We start from the raw sequence: 21728 nt of genomic DNA on the forward strand, positions 1-21728 counted from the left end.
GGGAATCCTGGGCAGCCAGGGTTCAGGAAATGCCCCTTCCTCATTCATCCTCCTCTTCACCCTGGCACAGGAATTTAAGTAGTAACACTCCTTTCTTGGCTATGTCTTTTCCTTGGAAAGAGAAATGGGAGCGAGAGGTGTGTGTGAGAGAGAAAACAACTGTTACACCTTTTGTCATGAAGACAAAGAACTTGTCTTCGTCTCCCGGTGTTTCTCCCTCTGGGTGCATATTGGCAGCACCTCAACCACTTTGCATTGCTTCCCGGAGATGCTTCATAAGGATTCCGTGTGGCCCTGACCTATCCTTTTTTGTTGTTGTTGCCAATAACGATGGTGCTGATAAAGGGACGTGTTGATATGTTTCCAAACAGACTCGTGGTTTGCATTCCTGAAATTGCTGCAGCATTCTGATTTATTTAATTAATTGGACAGGGGGGATGACAACAGGAAGGGGGTATGTTTTTGTGGTTTACTGTAGTTGTTTGAGAGGTACAAGATCATGTGCAATTGCAGTACTGTAGCAGGAAGCATATTAACAAATGCTTTCTACCCCTGTCTTATTTATCTTCCAGTTCTGCAGTCTCCACATCATCTGCCATGTGAGGAATGATGATTCCATGAGAGAACTTCCTTCCAATTACCTGTCTGCTCCTGTTGCATACTGCTCCTGGCCAGTGATGAGCCATTCGGCTAGACCTGGATTTACCGTGAAGAAGGGAGAGGCAGAATATGAATTGTAGACATCCCATCAACTTCTCTGCACACTATTTTTAGTGTGTCTGTATATAAATCTTCTAGCATTGAGCACACATACTCTTAAACCAACGTTGGTATTCACAGAGTTGCCGCTGTGTAAAAGGACTGGTATTTCTCACCATAATGGCTTCAGTTTGGAAAAGACTGCAGCGTGTTGGGAAACATGCATCCAAGTTCCAGTTTGTGGCTTCTTACCAGGAGTTGATGGTTGAGTGCACCAAAAAATGGTAAGAAGCAGCTCATGTTGCTACACAAGTGGTGGAGTAAGTTGCTGGTGCTGAAATAGGAAGGATGTTGCTCATTTTGCATTGTTTGGTGTGTGTACATTGGTCCTGCCTTCCCCTTGCTTTCCCCTTGCATGGGATGCTTGTTTTCCTTGATGAGTGCTTGCTTTGCTGTGTACTTATCTTGGACCTGTTGGTTTTGTTCTGTACTCTGATTTTCTTAGATGACGTTATCATCATGCAGAGGACGGTGCATTTATTAGTTGGGTGTCTGTGACTTAGCCGAGTGGTTTTGATTGATGAGTTTGGTTTGGGTTTGGATTTTTTAGATATTTCCCAAGAGCCATTTTCCAACTTGCAGCTCAACTCTTGGTGCTGTTATTTGCTGACGGTGTGGTTAGCTCACTGAGGCATTTGAGATCAGTCCAGAAGATGATGGTATTTTAATCTCAGATCGATACCCATTTCAATTTTGACTGTTTTACCTGAGGATGTCTCGTCTCTCCATCTTTACCTTGCTCCTTTCACCTTTTAGTGGGAAGCAGCAAGCAACAAATCCTTGGTTATTATCTTAAGGTATCTGTTCAGTCAGACAACAGTTTTGTGCGTTGGTGGTCCAGCTGGATGGCTTTGGAGCTGACTAGACAGCAGTTAACAGTTAATAGTATGGGTCTGGAGCTGACTAGGCAGCAGTTAACAGTTAATGGTATGGATCTGGTGCATCTTTCTTCCTGTGCAAAAGGACCTTAAATAAATCTGCTAGAGAAGAATAGAAGCAGCTTTTAAATAGGCAAAGGTCTCCATTATACAAATAACTTAAGTGCTGTTTTATGTTTTTTGAATATTGACGTTACTGACACAATTCTTCACATTAGCATGAGCCTTTAGCGTCAGGGGATGAAGAAAGTATTTTCCAGACCTTGTGGACTGAGATGTTCAAATTGCCTCGTAATGAACTGCAGCCTCCTTTCTAATACTTGGCCTTTCTTCTTGTTGGCAAGTTTGGTACTTGGCTGCTTTCACTGGTTATGAGTAATTGCCTCTACAAATTTAAGTTCAATCTCTTAGAGCTGGAAATCTCTGTCAAATTACACTGGATGTCTGTTTGGTGCTCTGTCTTAAAGGAGTACTGTTAGGTTAATTTTTTTTTTTAATAAGTTATCTTCTTGCCTCAAGTGTTTTGAAAGATTAAGAAACAGAATGATTTTGGAAGTTGAACTGGCTTTCAGAGAATAAACTGCAAATAAAAACATTTAAAAAGTCATGATTATCTCATGCAATCTACTGTCTAGTTGAGGCGAAATAGTTTTCCACCTTAATTTTGTTTTATCAGGTTTATTGCAGCAGTTGTGTTCATTACTTTTTATGTTTTGTTTGCATAAACTAGCTTATTTTGGCTTTCATTTTCACTTTGGTTCAGTCCTTGCTTGAGAATTTGCAGAATGCTTCAGCACTAAAGTATGAATTCTGCAGGGGAATGCTTGAATTGGATCTGCAGCTAACTTTCATTTGATTTGAGGAAAAAGTCATGCACAAAAGTTCTCTTGTGACCAATCACGTTATTTTAGAAACAATTAGCTTACTGTTGAATCATAACCTAGAGTGCCCACCTAGCAGCATGCCTGTGTGTGAAGCAGCAGAAACAGCCTTTCAAAACTTCAGATACACAACTTAGTTTTTTAAAAATGAGTTGTCTTTCTTGAGCTTTCATTTTCTTGAAATTAACCACCACAGGCAGTGATGTTGCCTGTATTTGTGATGTAGCAACAGTATGGTGGTGAAATGTGGATGAATTCTAGGAAAAATAACAATAGTGAAAACACATCCCTCACACAGCCACTTGATTGTAGACTTTTCTGTTCTGCTTCCTCTTGTTTGGAGAACCTCTATTTCTGTCATAAGTGGAACTCCTATATGAAACAAAAGGGTAAGTGCGGATGTATTTTGAGAACCTCCAGTTACAAGTTTGGAGAAGATGGCAGTTTGTGCATGCTGACAGAATCATTGCTTCCTCTGTTTCTAAAGCTTCTTTTTGAGTTCAGCCCATGTGAGAACGGAACAGAAGAAATGAACTCCATATGCTGTTCTTGCTGAAAGCACTCGGTATATATGAAGTGTCAGCGCTGTAGTCTGTAGTTTGTTTGATCGCAGTGTAGTAAGCAGTAAGTTATTTTAATGTACTGGCATTTTAACAATGCAGTGTTTTCTGGAGGAAAAGAATGCTCCATTCATATTTTAAAATAAGTGACAATGCAGTCATAAACACACTTGAACTGAGATGTGTCTGTGAGCGAGGTCTGTACGTGACCAAAGCAGGCTGAGTGCCTGTCATTGAGATGCTGTCTTCTGCTAAGTTTAAATTTGTCTAACTCCTCAGAAAATAACTTCTGTTTTAGAATATACTTGTAAAAAATTGTGTACTGTTTGTGACGTTGAGTGTATTTCTGGTTGGTTTCATACTTCTTGTCTTCTCCAGATTTATATTGATTTGATTATTTTTTTTTTTTAACTTAGTGTTCTAAATAGCTCCTGCTCTTTTTTCCTGGAGTTGTGCTGAGTGTGTGGGAAGTCTCTACCGCTCTGGTATTGCTGCTTCAGTCTTTTAAGGGATTATCCCTAGGTACAGCAGCATTTGTCTAGCATAGACTGAAACTCCTTTCCCATGTTTTTTCTGTTCTCTGTAATTGATGATTAAAAACAGCCACTCTCAGATGGTTGCTTGTCATTGGTGGCGCATTTAGGGTAGAGAGGTTGTGATGGAGTGTCCAGTGTTGTCACTGTTTTGTGAGATAAACCTTATATTCAGGTAATTAACAGGACTGAGTTGCTTCTGTGGCATTCTGGCTGCTCCCGCTGACCCAGATCTAATTATTGTGGCTGCTTGGTACCTTTGAAAAATTGAGCAGTTGGTTCATTTAGAGCCTATTCGTTTAAAATAAATAAATAAATGTAGTCTTGGTCTTTAATATGGATTAGTGACTCCTGCTACTGTGAAAACGTCATGCTTTGCATTAATCGTGTAAGCACTTGATTTTTTTTCCCTGAAAGGCGGTTGCTTGGCAGTGCTGGAGTGTGTCATCCTCCACTTACCTGTGAAATAAGCTGGGGCAGCACAGAATTTTCCACCTGATCTTACCAGTGAGCTACTGGAAGGACTCTGTGTCAGAGCAGAGAGTTAATTTAGTCCTTATTCTCAGTACAGAGCCTTTGAATGAGACCAGGAGTCAGCCTCATGTGTTTTGCTTATGCTTGTATGAAGGAAAAAGAACTATTTGCTGTTCCATGCTGTCAGAGCCGACTGTTGCTGTATGGGACAGGAGTGTGCTGGACATTGCTGGCAGATGCAGTGCTGGGACTTGTGCAGGGGACCTGGTTTAGTTGCCTGAACACTGGTTCCTAGCATTGTTTGAGATGCCTTTGAGTATCTTGCCAGGCCCAGCTGTCAGTCTGGAGAAGCTCAGGTCTCCCGTTGATCCTGTGTCAAGCCTGCCAGCCTGGGGCTTCTCAGCTGCTTGTGGCCTCCTTCTGGCAACTGAGTCAAGACTTGTCTGAGGCACAGGCTCAGCAGAAGAGCCTCCCAGGAGGAAAAGACTTCTTTGGATTAGGGTTCAGTTCTAGTTCTTGGACTTAAAGCTGCAGTAGCTGTTTTACTGAGCTGCTGAAGCGTCTAACACTGAACGGATGAGCTCTCTAGGATGAGTCTTATGTTTCGTTATTTTTGTATGATATCGCACAAGTCAAGGACTCAGTAACAGCTTCAAGTGTATTGATTTCCACAGAAAATGTTCTAGCTTACAGAGTTGAAGTTGCCAAGTTCCTAATATGTCATCGTCCATTAGATGTTTTTGTGGGCAAGAAAGCTGCTCACTTGAATGTAGATGCTGGGAAAGAGTAAAGAGAAGAAGGAGGCTTTTCTACAGGATTTGCCATTTAGCAGTTGCTTTAGAGATAAAGATACGGATTTTTTTGCAATGACTGTAATACCTGTCATCTCCTATATTAACTGCTTAGCATTTAAATCCTGCTTTAAACTGCAGGGAGCCACGACGTTCTAAAAGGGTTAACCTTTTCTTGTGTAGTGCCTTTAACTGAAATCAGGTTTCATTTCCATAAGGCAAGTTGCCTGTTTTCATAACAATTAGGTTCCATCTGAAGTAGGCTCTGTATTTTCAAATATACACATTTCTCTCTTGTAAATGAAGTAGTGCTTCATCTTGTTTTTTTCCTTTTCTGAAAGGCTTTTGCCATCTGTTTTTCTCTTCTATTGTAGTTTCATAACTGGATGCTGCAGGAATTTTAAGATTTGGCATGCCTTTGGCATGGGAGAAAAATGAGCTTTTTGAGATTCCACGCTCCACACCAGTCTGCTTGCCTTCTGGTTGCTGCTTTCCAGCAATCTCTTCAGTGCTGAAGGCCGCAGAAAGAAGTGGAGTTAACTGGTTGCTGTAGAAATCTTTGGGGTTTCTTCAGTCCATACAGGGTCAGGCTGTCAGATTGCATAGTTCATTTCCTTTTCGTGGTTGTTAAGAGGGGTTTTGGTTAGAATCTAAGTGCTTTTAATTATTGAGGATGATCACATTGAAACTTGTGACAGATACAGTTACAGGTCAATTCAGAGTCTCTTGGAGTAGTTATGCTGTGAGCCATGCTTTTTGTGGTGGGCCTGCTCTTCTGAGTTTTGCATCTGATTTGTATTTGTGTGTTAGCCGTGCAGCTACACTGTAAGTATAGCTTGTGTTCTTCTACTTTTCAGCTGTTTTTCTCCTTCTCCATTAAATTACACTCTGTCCTCACACTCTTCACTGAGATCTCTTATTCCTTACCAACTAAGGTCCATCTGCAAATACACTTCCAAAATTTTATTCTCTGGTCCAGTTTAGACTGAGGACTTTCTGAGGGCTTCAATTTTTTTTCAAACAATTATTCTTTCCAAATAATTATCACCAGTTGCCTTACAGGTCAGTCTCGTCTCTTTCTTCCTGCCACTTAAAACATGCTTTCTGTCCACATGCAAAAGCAATTCTCCTCTGCCACTTTGCATCTCTAATTGTATCCAAAGGAAAACCCTTGATTTCTGAAATAAAGTTCTGCTCCTTTGTCCCCTGTGTTGTCTACCTGTCCTGACTCCTTAACACTACCTGCTTTCCTTCCCTGCCTTACCAAGCTATCCTCCTGGCCCCTTTTATAGCCTTATGTCTGTTCCATGAACCACAAGTTAGGGGTTTCTCATTGAAATTGTTGGTTGCATATTGTGCTGTGATAGGAGAGATACGAGTGTGTGTGAAATCTTTCTTGCTGCTGACTTTTCCAGATCACTGATGCTGTGTACTTACACCTGTTCTCTGTTTGCAGCAACTCTTTGAGAGTATTTAAAAGAACTTATTCTTAAAAGAGCTCATTCTCTTACTCATTCTACTCGTTGGTAGAAGCAGCCACAAAGTTTAGTATCTGTAAGGTGGAAAGATTTAGGTTTCTCATAAATACCTGTTCTGTGTTTTATTTGTCTTTGAGAGACAGAATTCTTTCCAGCAATTTCTTGACATAATTTACTGTTCTAGCAGTAAAAAAAAAAATATTGTCTAAAGCAGAGAAGATTTGGTTATATCCAAGTGTAGCTAAATCCACCTTGATGGTCTGTCGTTCATTCAGTTAAAGGGATGAGGGTGTCTCCTTGAATAAATAAAATACACTAACTTTTGTTCTAACATAGCTTTCATTATTTTTGAGAGAGAAACTGTGTGTAACTTCCTCACAGAGCTTTGCAAATAAATAAAACCTGGCCCGGTTCCTGCAGGCAGTGTTGCACACATGCAGTAAACTACGTGTACTGTTCCTTTGAACCCAGTGGACTTGAGCTGGAATAGAGATTTTTTTTTTTGGTAGGATTGGATCCCTGTGAATACTCTTTTCAGCTCTTTGTGTTTTGAGGTTAAATAAAATGAAATATTATGACATTGTGTAGGCCTCATATGAGCTGAGTCTTCAGTCTCTCAGATTGCTCAGGCTGTATAGTGCCAGTCTGTTGCTTCAATTAGTTTTTAATTGGTTGTAGAGAGCTGAAGTCCCTTTCACAGTTTAGTGTGAATAAGGAGAGGAGGAGGAGGAGGCTGGTAAGGTTGACTAAATTGGAGGAAGCTCTTTTTATAAAACAAACCCTTCAGTTATGGTAGTAAAAGCATTCTGCTTGGGTGGCTGTCTGAGAATAAGGGGGCTGGGGAGATGTTTGTTTACTTCTAAAAGCTTTCCCAGTTTACTCTGAGGGGAGTGTGTGAAGTGTGTGTTTGTTTCCTTTGCCCCTCTCTCTCCTATTCCTCCTTGGAGTAGAAGCTGGCCCTGGCAGGCTGTTTGCTGCCTTGCCATGGGACGCTCCTAAGCTGCTCTCTGCACCAAGCCTGTGTGTGTCCTGGAGTGGACTCTGAAACACAGGAACTGTGTAGCTGAACTTTTGTTCCTTGTTTTAAGATCTGCACACAGCAATAGAGTAAATAAAGCTGTCCTTGTTTTCTTCCTCTTGTTGTCTTTATTTGAAAACTATATTTCTGCAGCATATAGTTTCTGTAAGTGCACCGGAGTGTCTCAGCTAGAAGCTGTATGTTTTGGCAGTTGAGGTGTAGGGTAGTTGTGGCTTTTGGCAGCTGGAGAGGCATTGCAGGGACTTGGGACCTGTGGGTTAAAGTTAAGCATGGGCTAAAATTAGCAGAACCATAACCAACATTGCTGTTGTCTAAGGCTCTGACTCAGGAGGCTGTTTGGAATCAAGAATTGAGCTGAGATGTCACTGTCCCTTAGCAGTATCCTTCCTCTGCCCCGAAGCAATGGTAGGATGGCAATCAGGCTGCCTGGTGTGTTAGTGTTAACTCCTGTCAACTTCAGGTTTGTAAGGTGGTTGTTAAGTGCAGCAGTTGAGTGTGCGTGCCTCCTTTATGCTGTCCTCATGCAGTGAGGAGGAAATCCAGCCAGAGGGGTGAGATGAGCCCCAGCTGCAGCCAAGAGCATCTTGAAGTGCTTCAGCTAAATCACCCAAATCCTGAGTCAGTGCCCTGTGCTGTCACTGTAGGACTTCCAAATGCACAAGCTTTTGAGATGAATCAGAAGTGCAGGCCCTTCTGAACTACAGTTTCCAGCTGCCTGCAAACCTGTAAAGATGAGCAGTGCAGCAGTGATTCTTGTTTGCTTGTTGAGATTCTCTTTGTAGTGGAGAGTTGTTACTGGGAGTTCTTTTTATTTTTTTTTTCCTTCTATTTTATTATTTAAGGAGACTTTCTTGAGGATTACTCCAAAGCTATGGCCAGGCTCTGCAGCTGCTTAACTGTCTGCAGCTGCTGAGTGACCATCTCTGTGGCTCTGTGTATTTATTTTAGCACAAACTGGTTTCAGGTTTTATTTCATGTGCACACTCAGTCTCCTTCAGTCATTTTGTGGGCTTTGTTTTAGGTGAGTTGCTGTATCAGAGCCTAACAGCACCCTGGCAGATCTGATCTTTCTTTTCTAACAGTTCTGTTTTGAAAAATGACTTTGGTGCTGACCAAGCATCACAAGGGCAAAATAATTTGTAGTTCTAGAGACAACTGAATTAAAACAAATGGAGGTATTTTAAGACAGTGTCATATCACAGCAGTTTTGACTCCCATCTTACCATAACCCGTGTTACTACCACTTGTTTCCTTGGTGACACCTCTGCAAGTACCTGTAATGACCAATCACCCTTCATGTTCACTGCCACTTCTTTCTTTATGTAATGTTTGTTTCCTTGCTTCTCTCTGAGGGGTCAGGATCTAGTCCTGCCAGATAGGTGGCATTGGCTGTTGTGGTGGATGTGTGTGTTCTGAAGGGTGTGCAGCTTTGCTGGAAGCATATATTCATCTCCACCTGTTGGGACAAGCCTCATCACCTTTCCTGTAGGCCAGGCAGACCAAAGACATTCCCTAAGCCAGCTCTGAGCTTTTCATTAGGTATGTTACTGCCTGATACCCTAAGATGATAGCTGTCTTGAACCTTCCTGAGGGCTAATACTAAGGCACTGATGCCTGTGCTTTTAAACCTAGTGTCATAAACTGACTTTCCCTTCCCAGCTGTGCTTGGGAAGGGTATTTGTGTAGCCAGTACTGTTAATATCAAAAGCCATATTAAATGAAGTAATTGGAGAATCTGGACCATTGAATACAGTTGGCAGCACACTGTACACTGCCACTCAGCATGCACTGTGAACTTCCTTTACTTTCAGTGACTGCTCATTAAGTAAACTCTGAATCCCTTTGTTTATGGCAGTACATAGGAGGAGATTTAAAAGAAAAGAGCTGTCAAAACAGCTTAATTCTCATTTCCAGCAAAGATCTAACTTGGCAGCCTGTAAATTTTGAAACCAACCTGTTGCTGATCTATTTGTGGTTTATTAGCATAGGGCTTAACCTTGACAGCTACTGGTAACACCTGACATGTTTACAGCTTTGGCCATGTTGGCAGATGGGTGAGTCTGTCTGACTGTTCTTAACTGCTTAGCTATATTTTTCTTCTGGTTATACCTATCATCTCTTGGAAAACTGACTTAGTGGTTTGTCTCTTCCTGTAAGTAACCTGAGAAATAGTTGAGTAAAGCTATGAAAAATTTCCAGAGAACAAGATCTTTGAACTCATTTTTCTCATCAAGTGCAGATCTTAGCTGAATAGAATACTCTGTGTAAGTGTCTCTTAAGTCAAGAGGATGAATATTCATAAAACTTTCCCATTCTTAACATTTTCTTCCAAAGATAAAGGAATGCAAGGGGAAGTCCTGACCCATTTTTTGCCACTTCCTCTCCTACCACAAAAAGCAACAGAATGTAGCACACTGTTCCTTGGTTTGAGGTATACTTGGGATGGTTCCTGTTTACTGTTAGCACTTTTTTAAAAGATCCTTTTTAAAAATACCTATGACAATGGTGTTTTCACTGTCCTTTCTGGTGATTTGTGCTTACAGAAGAGGGAATTTTATGGTGGAAGCTTTACTTTTGGTTTTTCATTTTCCTGCTACCATTGTGTACTCTTGTCCCTTTAGAGGACTGCTCTGAGCTCCAATGCCTGCATACCTTTCTAGAACACCAAGACACAGACAATCTTAAAACAGTAAAAGAATTATTTTCTTTCCCATTAATCCTTTTTTTTTTTTCATCTAGTAAATTGGATTTTTTGTCATTTTGAACTGAAAGATGGTCCAAAGTAATTTTAACATCCAGACTTCTCACAGTGACTGATGTAACAGGGGACTTTTTGACAGAGGATTGAGATAGTCTGTGATTCCCCTATACTACTAGAATTATAAACATCTAGCGGTTGAGACATGATGCCTCTTTTAGTCCATGGCTGTGTGACTGTTTGGAGCCAGGCAGGGCAACTCTTCTTCCCTGTGCCACATTTATTTTCCCTCTTTTCTGGTATAAATGCTATGCCAATTGAAAGTTAGCAGCTACATGACAAGGGAGTGCCAAAATATGGTAATACAGAGAGCTTGGCAAAGGAGGGTGTGAGGGGACTGCTCCTGACATGTAATCTGCTACATGTGACAGCCACAGCCTGCTGCATCTCCACACCAACACTCCTGTCAGCTCTGTCACTTTTCAAGAGAGCTGGGACAGCCCTTTTCACTGGGCACTCAACACAGTTGTGGTTGATGGGGTTGTGCTGTCAGTGATTTTGACAAGTTAGCTTGCTGTGGTGTTGCTTTTGAACCTTGGGCTGCTTCTTTATTTTTACCTTTGCTTCATAGGGAAAAGTTCTCACGTGATATGACAATATGTCTGAATTTTCTGTCTAGCCAGCAAATTCAGCATTGCATTGGAAAATTTCATCAGACTGTTTCAACCAAAACTTACAGAGGTGGAAACCTCCAGCTATTATTTTCATGGGCTTTATGACAAGGGATGTCTGGATAGAAAAAAGGAGTCTTGGTCAGGACCCCTGGCTGCAGGTAAAATGCCAGTAACCCTATCCTTTATTAGGCACTGGAGAATCTGCATGGGCGAAAGCTGCTGGCAGCCTGACTGTTTTCAGGAGAAAGGAGAAGAAACTTCTTTGCTGTGAGGCTGAGGGAGTCCTGGCACAGGCTGCCCAGGGAGAATGTGGAGTCTCCTCCTCCTCTGGACGTTTCTAAACTCTCTTGGACATGTTCCTGTGTGATCTGATGGAGGGGAAACCTGCTTTAGCAGAGGACTGGACTGGATGATTTCTAGCGATCTCTTCCAACCCCTACCACACTGTGACTCTGATTCCCTCTGCCTGGAAAGATGGGTTTGTTTCAGTTTGTGCTTCCCCACAGCCATTTGAGAGTGTATTTTTGGAGCAGAGAGCTTCTAGATACATTGCTGTGTATCTCTCCTCTCCATCTGTTACTGTAACTACCTCCTGCTCTCACTGCCTCGGGAGAAGCTGTGTCACAAGGGAAAATAGCAGTCAACCCAGGCCTATTAGCTGTACTCTGCTTGATGTTCATCATACCCATCATCAGTAACTCCAGTACCACTGATAGCGTGGCTAATGATGATGTAGTACCACTGCAGCAGCACAGTCTCTTGTCTCCTTTTCTATTACTGTACCAGGGAACAGGAATATAGATTTTTATTTTTTCTTTTTTCCTTGTGGATTCAGTTTTGTGGTCTGGAGTGGACCCTAACAAAGTGTTTACAGTGCACCAAGTGTGCTTCCTCCTGGGGAAAAAAGATGCTGACTTCAGTAAATTCATTTATTTCAGACAAATTTGTTCTTAGGGAAGTAGAGCATGTGCTGTGGGGGGAATAATACTGCTGCTTCTTTTAGCAACAGCTGTTAAAAGGAGAGGACTTGCTTGGTTTGCAATTAATGATAAGGTCAACAAACTGTAATTAAAAAACGCAAAATAATCTTGAGGTACTCTTGACTATAGGAAGACTGCAATTTACCCTACCTTGTTTATGCCCACCTCCTTGTGAGAGCTGTTTATAGCTTTTGTGATTGACAAAATGCCATTAAGGCCCAGAGAAGCAGAAGCCTGCTGCCTCAATGGCCTCATAGCATAGATTTTCTGCCCTCCTTCTGCACTGTGCCATTGGTGAGCACAGAAGACTCAAGTTTGTCTCAGGTCTTCTCTTACAGGGCTAGTTTCTTCTTTGCTGCCTTAGGAAGCCTTTAAAAATGGTTGCTCTTACAGCTTTTTATGTGGAATGTTTGCATGTTGTGTTTCAGCATTGTGCAGGGATGGGCAGGATGAGCTGTGGAGGTGACCTGAGCTGATGGGGAAGCAGAGGGTGCGATGAACAGAAAGTGAGACTTTTCTCCATGTTTGAATGTCTTCTGGTCTGCTTGTAGAAGGTACATAAGGCAGATCCTGCTGGATTTAGAGATGCAAAACCAATGACCTAAATTTGAGCAACCCGTGTGTGAGGCAAAAATAATTATTTCACAGAACAGCCGCAGAGCTTTCTTGTATTTCTGCTGATGTCACCTCTTTGGTTAGCACGGGTTCTATTGTTGAGGTCTTAACTTCTTACACTGAGGAACCTTCGCAACAAAGATTTCAAAAGCAGCAGGGAGACATTTCTGGAAGTTGATAAAGCACACCAGAGAAGCCTCACCTCTGCATAGTATGTACAGAAATATATAGTTCAAGATGCAATGTGCATGTCTAAAACCAACGTAGATTGTTGAACCGTCTCTAGAGGAAGGAAAGCCTGGATGCTAATGAACAGCAGAAGGGGTGGCTGTCAGTAGTAAGGGACAAAGTTTGTCCACTCTTGAGTACTCTGGGATACTCCCAGGTGTGCTGGGGGCACATAGGCTGGGCACAAATCTCACTTTCCTTACAACCTCAAGCCATCTTGCTGGTAAATGAAGTAGCTTTGACATAGTTAATTATTTTGTGTTACTGAATTACTCAATGTTGCAGTAAACCCCAGGCCTTTCTTCTCCTATTGAATACAGTTCCTTTCAGCTGTAAACAGGTTTTTGTGTTTTACTCAGATATTTGCTGACCCCAGCCGTGTAAAATTCTTATAACAGAATGTGCCTACTTTAAAATGGGAACTTACTGTGTCACATTGAGCTTTCAGACTTGATTTTGCTGAACAAGCAATATGCACATAGATATATTTGTACCTTGTCTATATGCAGCAGCTCTGCCCTTTTACTGTGCCTTTGCAATCTGTGTCATACAGCACCTATTCTTCCCTTGTAGGCAGGAGGCAGCAGTACAGATGCATGTTATCTAGAGACATTTTCCCAGAAATAGCTACACAGGCAGTTTAAGCAAATGAAGTGAAGTGCATTTCTATTTCTACGTGTACCAGAACAATTACTCCAGTTTAGTGTAGCTTCTCTAATTGAAGTAGTTTTGTTGTCACAAAAACTGTCTTGAGCAAGCCTTGTTCATGAAAAATGTTACTGTGCCTCTGCTTGTTCTAAGGGAAAAGTAATCCATTGGTACTGGCAAATCTAAGTCTGAGCCCTAAGCCCTACAATGCAGGTCACAGAGCAGCACAAGTGCTGGCTTCAGGATGGCCTACTCAGCCATCACTGATGGCAATGAAACCAAAATGAGGCATTGCTCAAACACAGATCTTAATGCTTCCCTTGCATAATTCATAGTAGTCACAATTCTTTCAGAAAGCATTTTAGAAGGGAGATTACATCTTCATGAATTCTAATTATGATTTCACCTTACTTTGAGTGACTATGGTAGTAAAAATCACACTGTTAAAGAAGAAGTCTAAATTTGAGATGTTCCAGGGATTTTGCACTGAATGAAAACAAACTGCATTATTTAAATCTTTCTACATTTAAGACGCAAGTAGAAAAAGTCTGGGTATTAGTATCATGTGGTGTAAAAAAAAATTGAATGCATTTGAAAGGCATGCTTTAACAGTATTTTATATTCACAGGAAGATTTATAGCTTTGTAAATAAAACTACAGTATGTGTCTGGCCTTGATGTAATTTTAATCAGTTTAAATCGATGTGCTGATTTCTTCAACCTGATGCATCCTTATATTGTCACAGTGTTGTATTTTCTTCACTCTACCTGTGTTAAGTGGTTTTCCATATTGGTGTCACATGCTGGTTTCTGGGTGGTTGATGTGAGAAGGGAAAGAGTAATGCAGCATACCCAAAAAAAGTACTTATGAGCTCTTGCCATTTGGTACATTTATAAACAGTTATGGGAGGATAAGGATTTACTTACAATTTAGGCTTTTGGAGCTGGTTATTGTGTCAAAGCATGATGTCTCTATTTGAACCTAGGAAGCTGATTTTGTATACATGTGGCTGTGAGAGTTCAATTTTTTTCCTATCCCAAGGCAAATACAGCAAAGAAATCACACAGTATTCTCCTCTCTCTCTTTTCTCTCTCTCTCGCTACTCAGATATAGCCAGAAACTGCAGAGTAATTTTTGAGAGTACTGAAAGTAGAAAAGCTTGTGAAACTACGTAGGTTTTCAGTTACTAACAGTAATAGTAAAAGTTATTTTTGTTCCTTACATAAAGAATTCTGTTTGTCAGTTGGGCACCTTCATTTGTTCAGAGCACATTGGATAAATTCTGTGCTTTTTTTTTTTTTCCCATGTAGGTATTTTTTGATTTGGAGGGGGAAAAATAGTCCTCTTTGCTTCTCATTCTACTTACAGAATGTGGTCTAATGGTGGAGAAACAACAGAAGTTAGAAAATCCTGGTTCCTCACTAGGCTTGCTTTCAGCTTCCCTTGTAACTGTAGACAAATCATCTTTTCTTTCACTCCCTAATTTGTGTGCACAAATCATCTTCCATCGACTTTGCTACAGTTTTATGTTCACAATTTCTTTGAAGTAGGATTTATGTCTCCTTGTTAAAGGCCAAAAGGTAGCAGGTCTCCTTTCGGTACTGGTGTAAAACAACTAAAAAGATACTTTGCTGCCTGGAAATAAATATCAAGGGCTGACAATTTCTCTGCAGTCGCACAGTTCCATTATTAATTCTGTCTTAGAAAACATCTGTGTGGTAGAGAAAAATGAGCACCATTTTATATCTCTGGAACTGAAACACAGAGAAATTGTGCAGAAGGTGCAAGAAACCCTCACTGTACTGATAGGAATTGTATAAGTGCAGATTTCTGATATTACAAGACTGTGTAACTGAGGAGGAAACTTCAAGTTATACCCTACCAACGTAGAATGATGCCCCTTTTTCTTTCCTCAATATGAATCATGGTAATAATGAGGTCACTTACAAGTGTGTTTGGTCATATGGGGTCAGAGTGGAAACTCTTGCAAAGAGTAGTATTGAAGTAGAGCAGGACCTGTGAAGCAGAGTACATGAGGAAAATGGGAAAGGTAATTCTGGAGGGGAGGTGACCACAGGATCACTGATCTACACTTATCAGTGCAGGAACTTAAGCATGTTTTGGTGTTTTGGTGTTTTGTTTAGGGTTTTTTTGTTGGGAGTATATGTGTATTTTTATACTTATTTCCTTTGAATGATGTGTAATTAAGAGTATGTGTAATGAGTAAATGCTGGATTGAGGGGAAGGAAGTAATTTGTACTAGGCATCATCCTTTTAGATTGATGCTTCTAAAATATTTTTATCCAGTGGTGGTGATATTATTATTGTAATTTTGACAATAACCTTAAGAACCAAGCTCCTCTTCAGCAGCAGTGATGGATGCCTGAAGTGTGTAATTGCACTTGAAAGCCTACATGTTGATTACTCCAGTGCGAAAAGTTCAGGGGACTTCCACTGCTTTGTGTCAGATTCACTTGCAAATGGTTGTGACAGTCTGTGTTCAAACTGAAGTGCTTTGAAAGAGGTGTTTGTGTACAACCTATAGTAGGAAATGAAGGAAGAGAACTTGTTAAGCTCTGTGAAGACTTACGGGAATAAAGCTGATAGGATGGAACTCAGTTACAACTCCAATAAAACCATGGTTGCACGGCAGGATATAGGCTTATCATTACTGAGATATAATCAGAGCTCTTGGAATATTCTGTTTAAGCTTGTTGACTTAAATATATACATATACTGTCTGGATTAGAACTGATGATCCTTTTATTTTTTTTTTCCTTCCCCTCTACATTGCTGCAGAATGTATTCTGTGATTTATTTTCTACCTGGATTTTGGGTGATAGCTCTTTCTTTCATATCACATCCACAAAGTCAGTCCCCAAATCTAATGCTGTGAAGACAGAATGTGACTTGAGAGGGAAGTAAGATTTCATTTCCAACTCTTAAAAAATGCCAAGAATTCTATGCAGTATGTTTGTTGCTGTTATTTTCCTCGTTTGCTGATCCAGTATATCTGTACTGTGATTTACAGTGTGAGGAAAAAGAGGGTAACACATGAGACATTTGAAATATTTAAGATGCTAAACTGCAAGAACCACGCTGGATTGGGTCAGAGACAGGCTGAACTCTTGACTCCCTTTCTCAGCAAACCTCCATCACCCATTTCAGAACTGCCAGTCTAGTTCATGGCTGCTTCTTGAAAACCTGGATTCTACAGAATTCAAGCACATCAAAGTTGGAAGAAAAATGTTGGTACTTGTTGTATCTCTGGCACTGTTATTTATGTGATGAAGCTGGCCCTGTGTCTTTACTACCTCATAGATATTTTATCTTTGATTGTTTGAACCTTTTTTTCCCCCTGCTCTGGGTATTCCAGGTGTAAGGTCCCTGAGTGCAGGTGTTCCTTATCCATGTCTTAGGAGAGGTAAGAGAGGGAAGGGAGAATATGACTGAGAAGAAGGAGCCTGCATCTGTCTTCAAATCCTCAGGTTGTTTGGATGTGGAGCGGTTAATTTTTGTTAGGTAAAGCGGGAAGTGTCCAATGTAAGAGCTTGTCTACACTTTGTCCTTCCTAACCCAATTTCTGCTCTGCCACCTTGTGCCATCCTGTTGAGGGACATACTTCATTTGTGAGAAAGCTGTCAGCCTTTTGGGAATAAGGGCTGAGAAAGTTGATCTGTTTATCTTGGTTTGCCCCAGGGAAAGCTGGTGATGTGCACCTGCATGTGCTGCTGCGGATGAGCTGCATGTGTCAAATGTGGTTTGTACCCTGGATTTACTATGTGTTTTTGTGGAAAGGTCTCACAACTTGGAGGCTGGATGTCACAGAGGCAGAGTGCTTGCAGGAGCTGTTGTGCTGCCTGTGTGTGAGTGGAAGCAGATCAGGTTCTGGCATATACAGCTGCCATGGGGATTCCTGCCCAGCCCCTTCTGGGGAACTTAAAGGTTTCCTTGTGGTGTTCCAATGAAGTGAGGTGACATTACAAAAGCCAAATGTCTGGCTGTAGTTTACATTTTGACTTCATAATTTTCTCCAAAACGCTTATTTTCATTGACTTTGAATTCTGAGGGTTGCAGGGACCCAACGCATCTTTGATTATGAACTGCATTGAAATGGATGAGTAAATTCACACCTCATTTGGTACTCTATTGCTTGTCTGGCTGCAGAACAAACCCAAACCCTGTATATGTTAAAACTAAGCACTAGGTTTTGAGCCAGAGTACTGAGAAATAGAGCCCAGACTCTCTTACAATGAAAGGGGTTAAAGGCTTTAGCCTGGCAGGTCACCTGTCTGCCTTCCTTGAGGTCAGGTCCAACCTAAGTTGCACTTGCTCGGACAGACAGCTTTGGGGAAGAAAAGCAGTTAAGGCATCGCTACTGTGCAGGGTAATGTGTTAAACAGCACGAGCCAGATATGCCAGTGCTCATCTGTCAGAGCCCAAGAGAAAAGGTTAAATTAACTGATCGAGCTGAGATAAGCATTTTCTGTAAGGTCTTGTCTATGCTCAGAGACTGCAAAAGTTAAGGAGAGCTGATTTAAAGCATCAAGTGCATAAATAAAGCTGTGATGAACTCTCCTGTGAATGCACTCATTCAGGAGATTTGCTCTTCACTGCAGTAGCCCAATGATCTTAATTTTCCCGAGTGTTCCTCCATGGGCCTGCCCATCGTTTCCAAGTGCTTATGCTGCTGGAGCATGGGCATGCACATATGTGTGCAATACTGGCTCTGCCAAGGCCAGTGCTCCATCTGAATGCTCCAGAAGTAAATATGTAAAAATTTTGCAGACTTCAACTCTTGAGCCTTGTTTGTTTTAAAGATGAAGAGTGCATTTTATATTGAATACGCTGAAATATGTGGAAAATCTTATTTTGCAGAATCCAAGGAGTTTGTGTGCCCACACATCTCTATTGTCTGTGTTGATGACTCTGCACATAACTGGTTTTCCCCCTCAGTGCTCTGTTTGAACTCTGTACAGCTAAAATTGATTTCCATTCCCTTGATGGTTAGTTTACAGAGCGGATTTTGTTTATTAGACTTATTTGACCTTAACTAGGCAAATGCATTAAAGCTCCAGTTGGAAATGTAATAATTTAGTAACATGTTTTCATTTCATTTACTGTAATACTCTTCTAAAAGCTTGAAATTACAGTTTTTCTTCCTATTTATCCTCATTTAGTGCCAGATACTGCAGCACTTAATCTGGTAGGGGTTTTTTGCCTTTCACTGTAAGGATGCTGTTCTTCACTTGGCACAACTGGGTGTTGCAGTAAGTTTGAGAGGCTTTGTCATGAGTGGGTGGCTCTCAGCACTTTGCAAGATTAAGAGTGTATTTTGCTCCAGGAACCAACCTAGCCTCCCCTTTTATTCACTTTTCTTCTTCCAAGGAGAACTGCTTTTCACACTAGACATGTTTGTATTTACAGATTTTTTTTTTTAAATTAGAGGAAAATTGAAATCTAGGGCGAGACAAAATTACTTCATCTTTCAAGCTATGTGCTCCTTGGGATATAGGGCTCTGTCTCTTTATCCCTTTGCCTCATTTAATGGTACAAGACTGGAATCCAGCCTGCAAGACATAAAATCCACTTAATAAAAAAAACTGGACAGCATCCAGAAGTCTCTTCTGTGACTGCAGATGTTATTTTACAACTACCCTGTGCTAAGATCCGTTAGCTAACTATAGGAGCCATTAGGCTAAAACACAATCAGGCACTTCACTATAGGATGGAGAGGATATGGGTTCTATCTATTTTAAGTCAATATAAAATGCCAATTGTGACAGCACGGTAGCCAGTGTAGTGACCTGGTTTATTCTCTAGTTACAAACCTGATGTTTATCAGGTAGCAAAAGCCCTTCAAATTAAGACTTTTAAACAGTTGCTATTGGTGGTATCTATATGTCTTTGGGAACATTAGCAAGGCAAAGGCAGCATTCATTTTTAACAATATCTCAAAAAATTCTGGGGATGCAAAGCACCTGTATGCCTGGAGGAGCTTCCTTATGTTAGATGTTCATAACCAGCTGTAAGCTTTTCAAAGGAGAGTAGGTAAAGCAGACTGTACTAAAAAAAACTAAAGGACCACTACTCTTAGTTTCTTGTGTAAGGATGCTGAGCCAAAGGGCTGACCTGGATTCAAAGGCTCTGTTTGTAGGAGTGTCTGGCTTGAGTGAAAGCTAGATCAGGTTGTAACAGAAAAATACCATATAGGAAGGTTATTTAAAAAAAACATAAAAGGCACGAAAAACCTGGCTGCCTGAAGGATGTAATTTCTTTGTGCATTTTCAGCATCAGCATAAATTCAGCTGTACTGTAGGTTCTGTATGTTTGCCTTTTTTAATTGAAAACCATGCTTTGGAACAGTCATATTAAATATGCCATTAGTTTCCAGCTTAGCGGATCTTGAAATAATTAGTTACAATCTAGTTCAGATTGCTGTTGGGCATTTTACAAAAAGCAGTTATTAGCAAAATCTGTTTAGGTCCTTAGTTGTTGGTTTTTAGGGTTTTTTGACCTTGAAGGAGAAGTGCTTTATCAATAGTACTTACAAATTGGGAAACCTGGTATTTTCAAAATAAATCCCAAGTTTTTAAAGCTGTAAGAGATTTTTTTTTGCATTTCAAAATCAAAATAGAGGTCTCTCACTTAGGAGTCTTTTTGTTTGTTTACCATGTTCAGCCCCTAGTGTTGGCCAGAGATTTTTCCTGGTCTCTTGAGTATCCGAGTTGCATATTTTCTTAGCCAGCACTCTCTGCTGGATATGAGCATGGGGTGTGGCTTTGAGGGCATTAATTACAAGGCTTGGTCAGTTTAACTTCCTAAAAATGTTACAAATTTTTGGACTTTGGGTGTATGATTTTAGAGGAAGAATTAGTGATCTATAAATAGAAATAAACGGTATTGCTGATTATAAAAGTTAATCTCAAAAGAAGTGTTAACTTCTGTTTCAGGAGGCAGCTTGGAAGCAATGTAACAACTTAATTAAACAGATTGAGCAGGAAGAGGAGGAGTTGTTCTAATTTTGCAGTCTCCAGAACAATTATTTAGCTGTAAATACTGATGAAATAATTTCACTTCCTATGGCCATACCTCCATCTTAAAGCAGCTGTCAAAGCCACCGACATGAAATGGGACGTCTCATGGGAAATGGTAGTAGCAGTTTCTAATGGCTTATATCAGTTCATTGGAAACCATATGCAAACATTTTGTAGCTGGGTAATTAATGTTTTTTGGTTTTTAACATGCAAAAAAACCCCCAAACTCTAACTTTGCAAACTATCCACATATAGCTTACTACAGCAAAATTCATCATGTTGGCTTACTCTCATGTTTTTACATTTTGAAGGTCTTATTAAGATTGGAGAGGAGGAAATCTGTAGAGGCTTTAGGGCTTTTTGTTTTGCTTAGGGTGTGACTTTGTTTGGGACTCAAGTTTAAATGCAAGGTTCCCATGTTTCTCTGGTATTTCCATGCTTCAGAGATTTCCAGTAGCTGGTATGTTACTGCAGTTGGTTAAAACCTTCTAGTTTTGTGGCTCTGAAGGGTGGCAGAAAGGTGTGTTATTTTCCCCCATGCCTCAGATAAATTGAGAAGGGGAGGAACGTTCTTCCTGCTAACTGGATGCTTTGCTGTGAGCAGTTGATTCGTAGTCCTGTGATTGCTCATATACCCAAAGTGGTGCCAGAATCAGAGCTGAGAAAGCAGTTTGTGATCTCATCTTTCAATGCCTTCCTTCCCTGAAAGTATTACTTATTGCTACCATAGGTGTTACAGCTATGACTGAGAGTACCTGACAGAATTTGCTAAGTCAGATCTTCTGGGCAGAGACAGGACAAAGAAACTATCATAGCATGTCATTTTTTTCACTTCCTTCCCCCCTCCCCCCTTTTTTTTTCTTTTTTACAAAAGCAAAAAGAAGCTGCTGACAGATGAAGCTTTAATTGGAGAGCTCATTGTGCACGGGCCAGGAGTGCCCATGTCTCGGAATAAATGTGAATTAATTTAGGGCTTGGTGAAGTCATAGAACACTAAGTATGAGTTCATATACCAACCCTTACATGCTGCTCCCTGTGTGGTCATAACATAGATCTGCCCCATAACTTAATATCTATTTGTGTTGTGCCACCCAGTGTTAGGCTACTATCTTCTTTGCAGTATAAATCTAGAGTTTACACTTTCTTTACAGCTTGAAGCATATATTCCAGTTTTTCAAACTTTCCAATATTGAAGAAACAGACTATGTGTGCTAGCAGTCATTTCTCTTTGTCTTACAAAGACAGCAGCCTGTTTAATACAAATCAGTAGTCACTGTATAAGCATCTCAGTCCCATTGTCTGGGCAATTCAGATAGGTAATAGGAGCTTTCTCGTTAGACCCTAAAATGGCTTTAAGAAACAAAAACAAACAAGAAAACCCAGATGCTGTTGCTTTAGAAGATGCACAGCACTAGCTTCAGCCCATGCTGAACTGTCATTTTCTTCACGATAAGT

General features: G+C 40.7%; 1 protein-coding gene across 7 annotated transcripts in view; it reads left to right on the plus strand.

The window, feature by feature from the left end:
• EHBP1 (EH domain binding protein 1) overlaps window positions 1-21728 on the plus strand; it is a 218274-nt gene that overhangs the window by 794 nt on the left and 195752 nt on the right. For all 7 annotated transcript variants that reach the window (XM_061989162.1, XM_061989164.1, XM_061989165.1 and 4 more), the window contains exon 2: window positions 573-983. In XM_061989162.1, the coding sequence (XP_061845146.1) occupies window positions 880-983 (104 nt within the window). In that variant the 5' untranslated portion in view covers window positions 573-879. The remainder of the gene's footprint in view (window positions 1-572; window positions 984-21728) is intronic.

Source organism: Colius striatus, chromosome 2, assembly GCF_028858725.1.
Source record: "Colius striatus isolate bColStr4 chromosome 2, bColStr4.1.hap1, whole genome shotgun sequence".
NCBI lineage: Eukaryota > Metazoa > Chordata > Aves > Coliiformes > Coliidae > Colius > Colius striatus.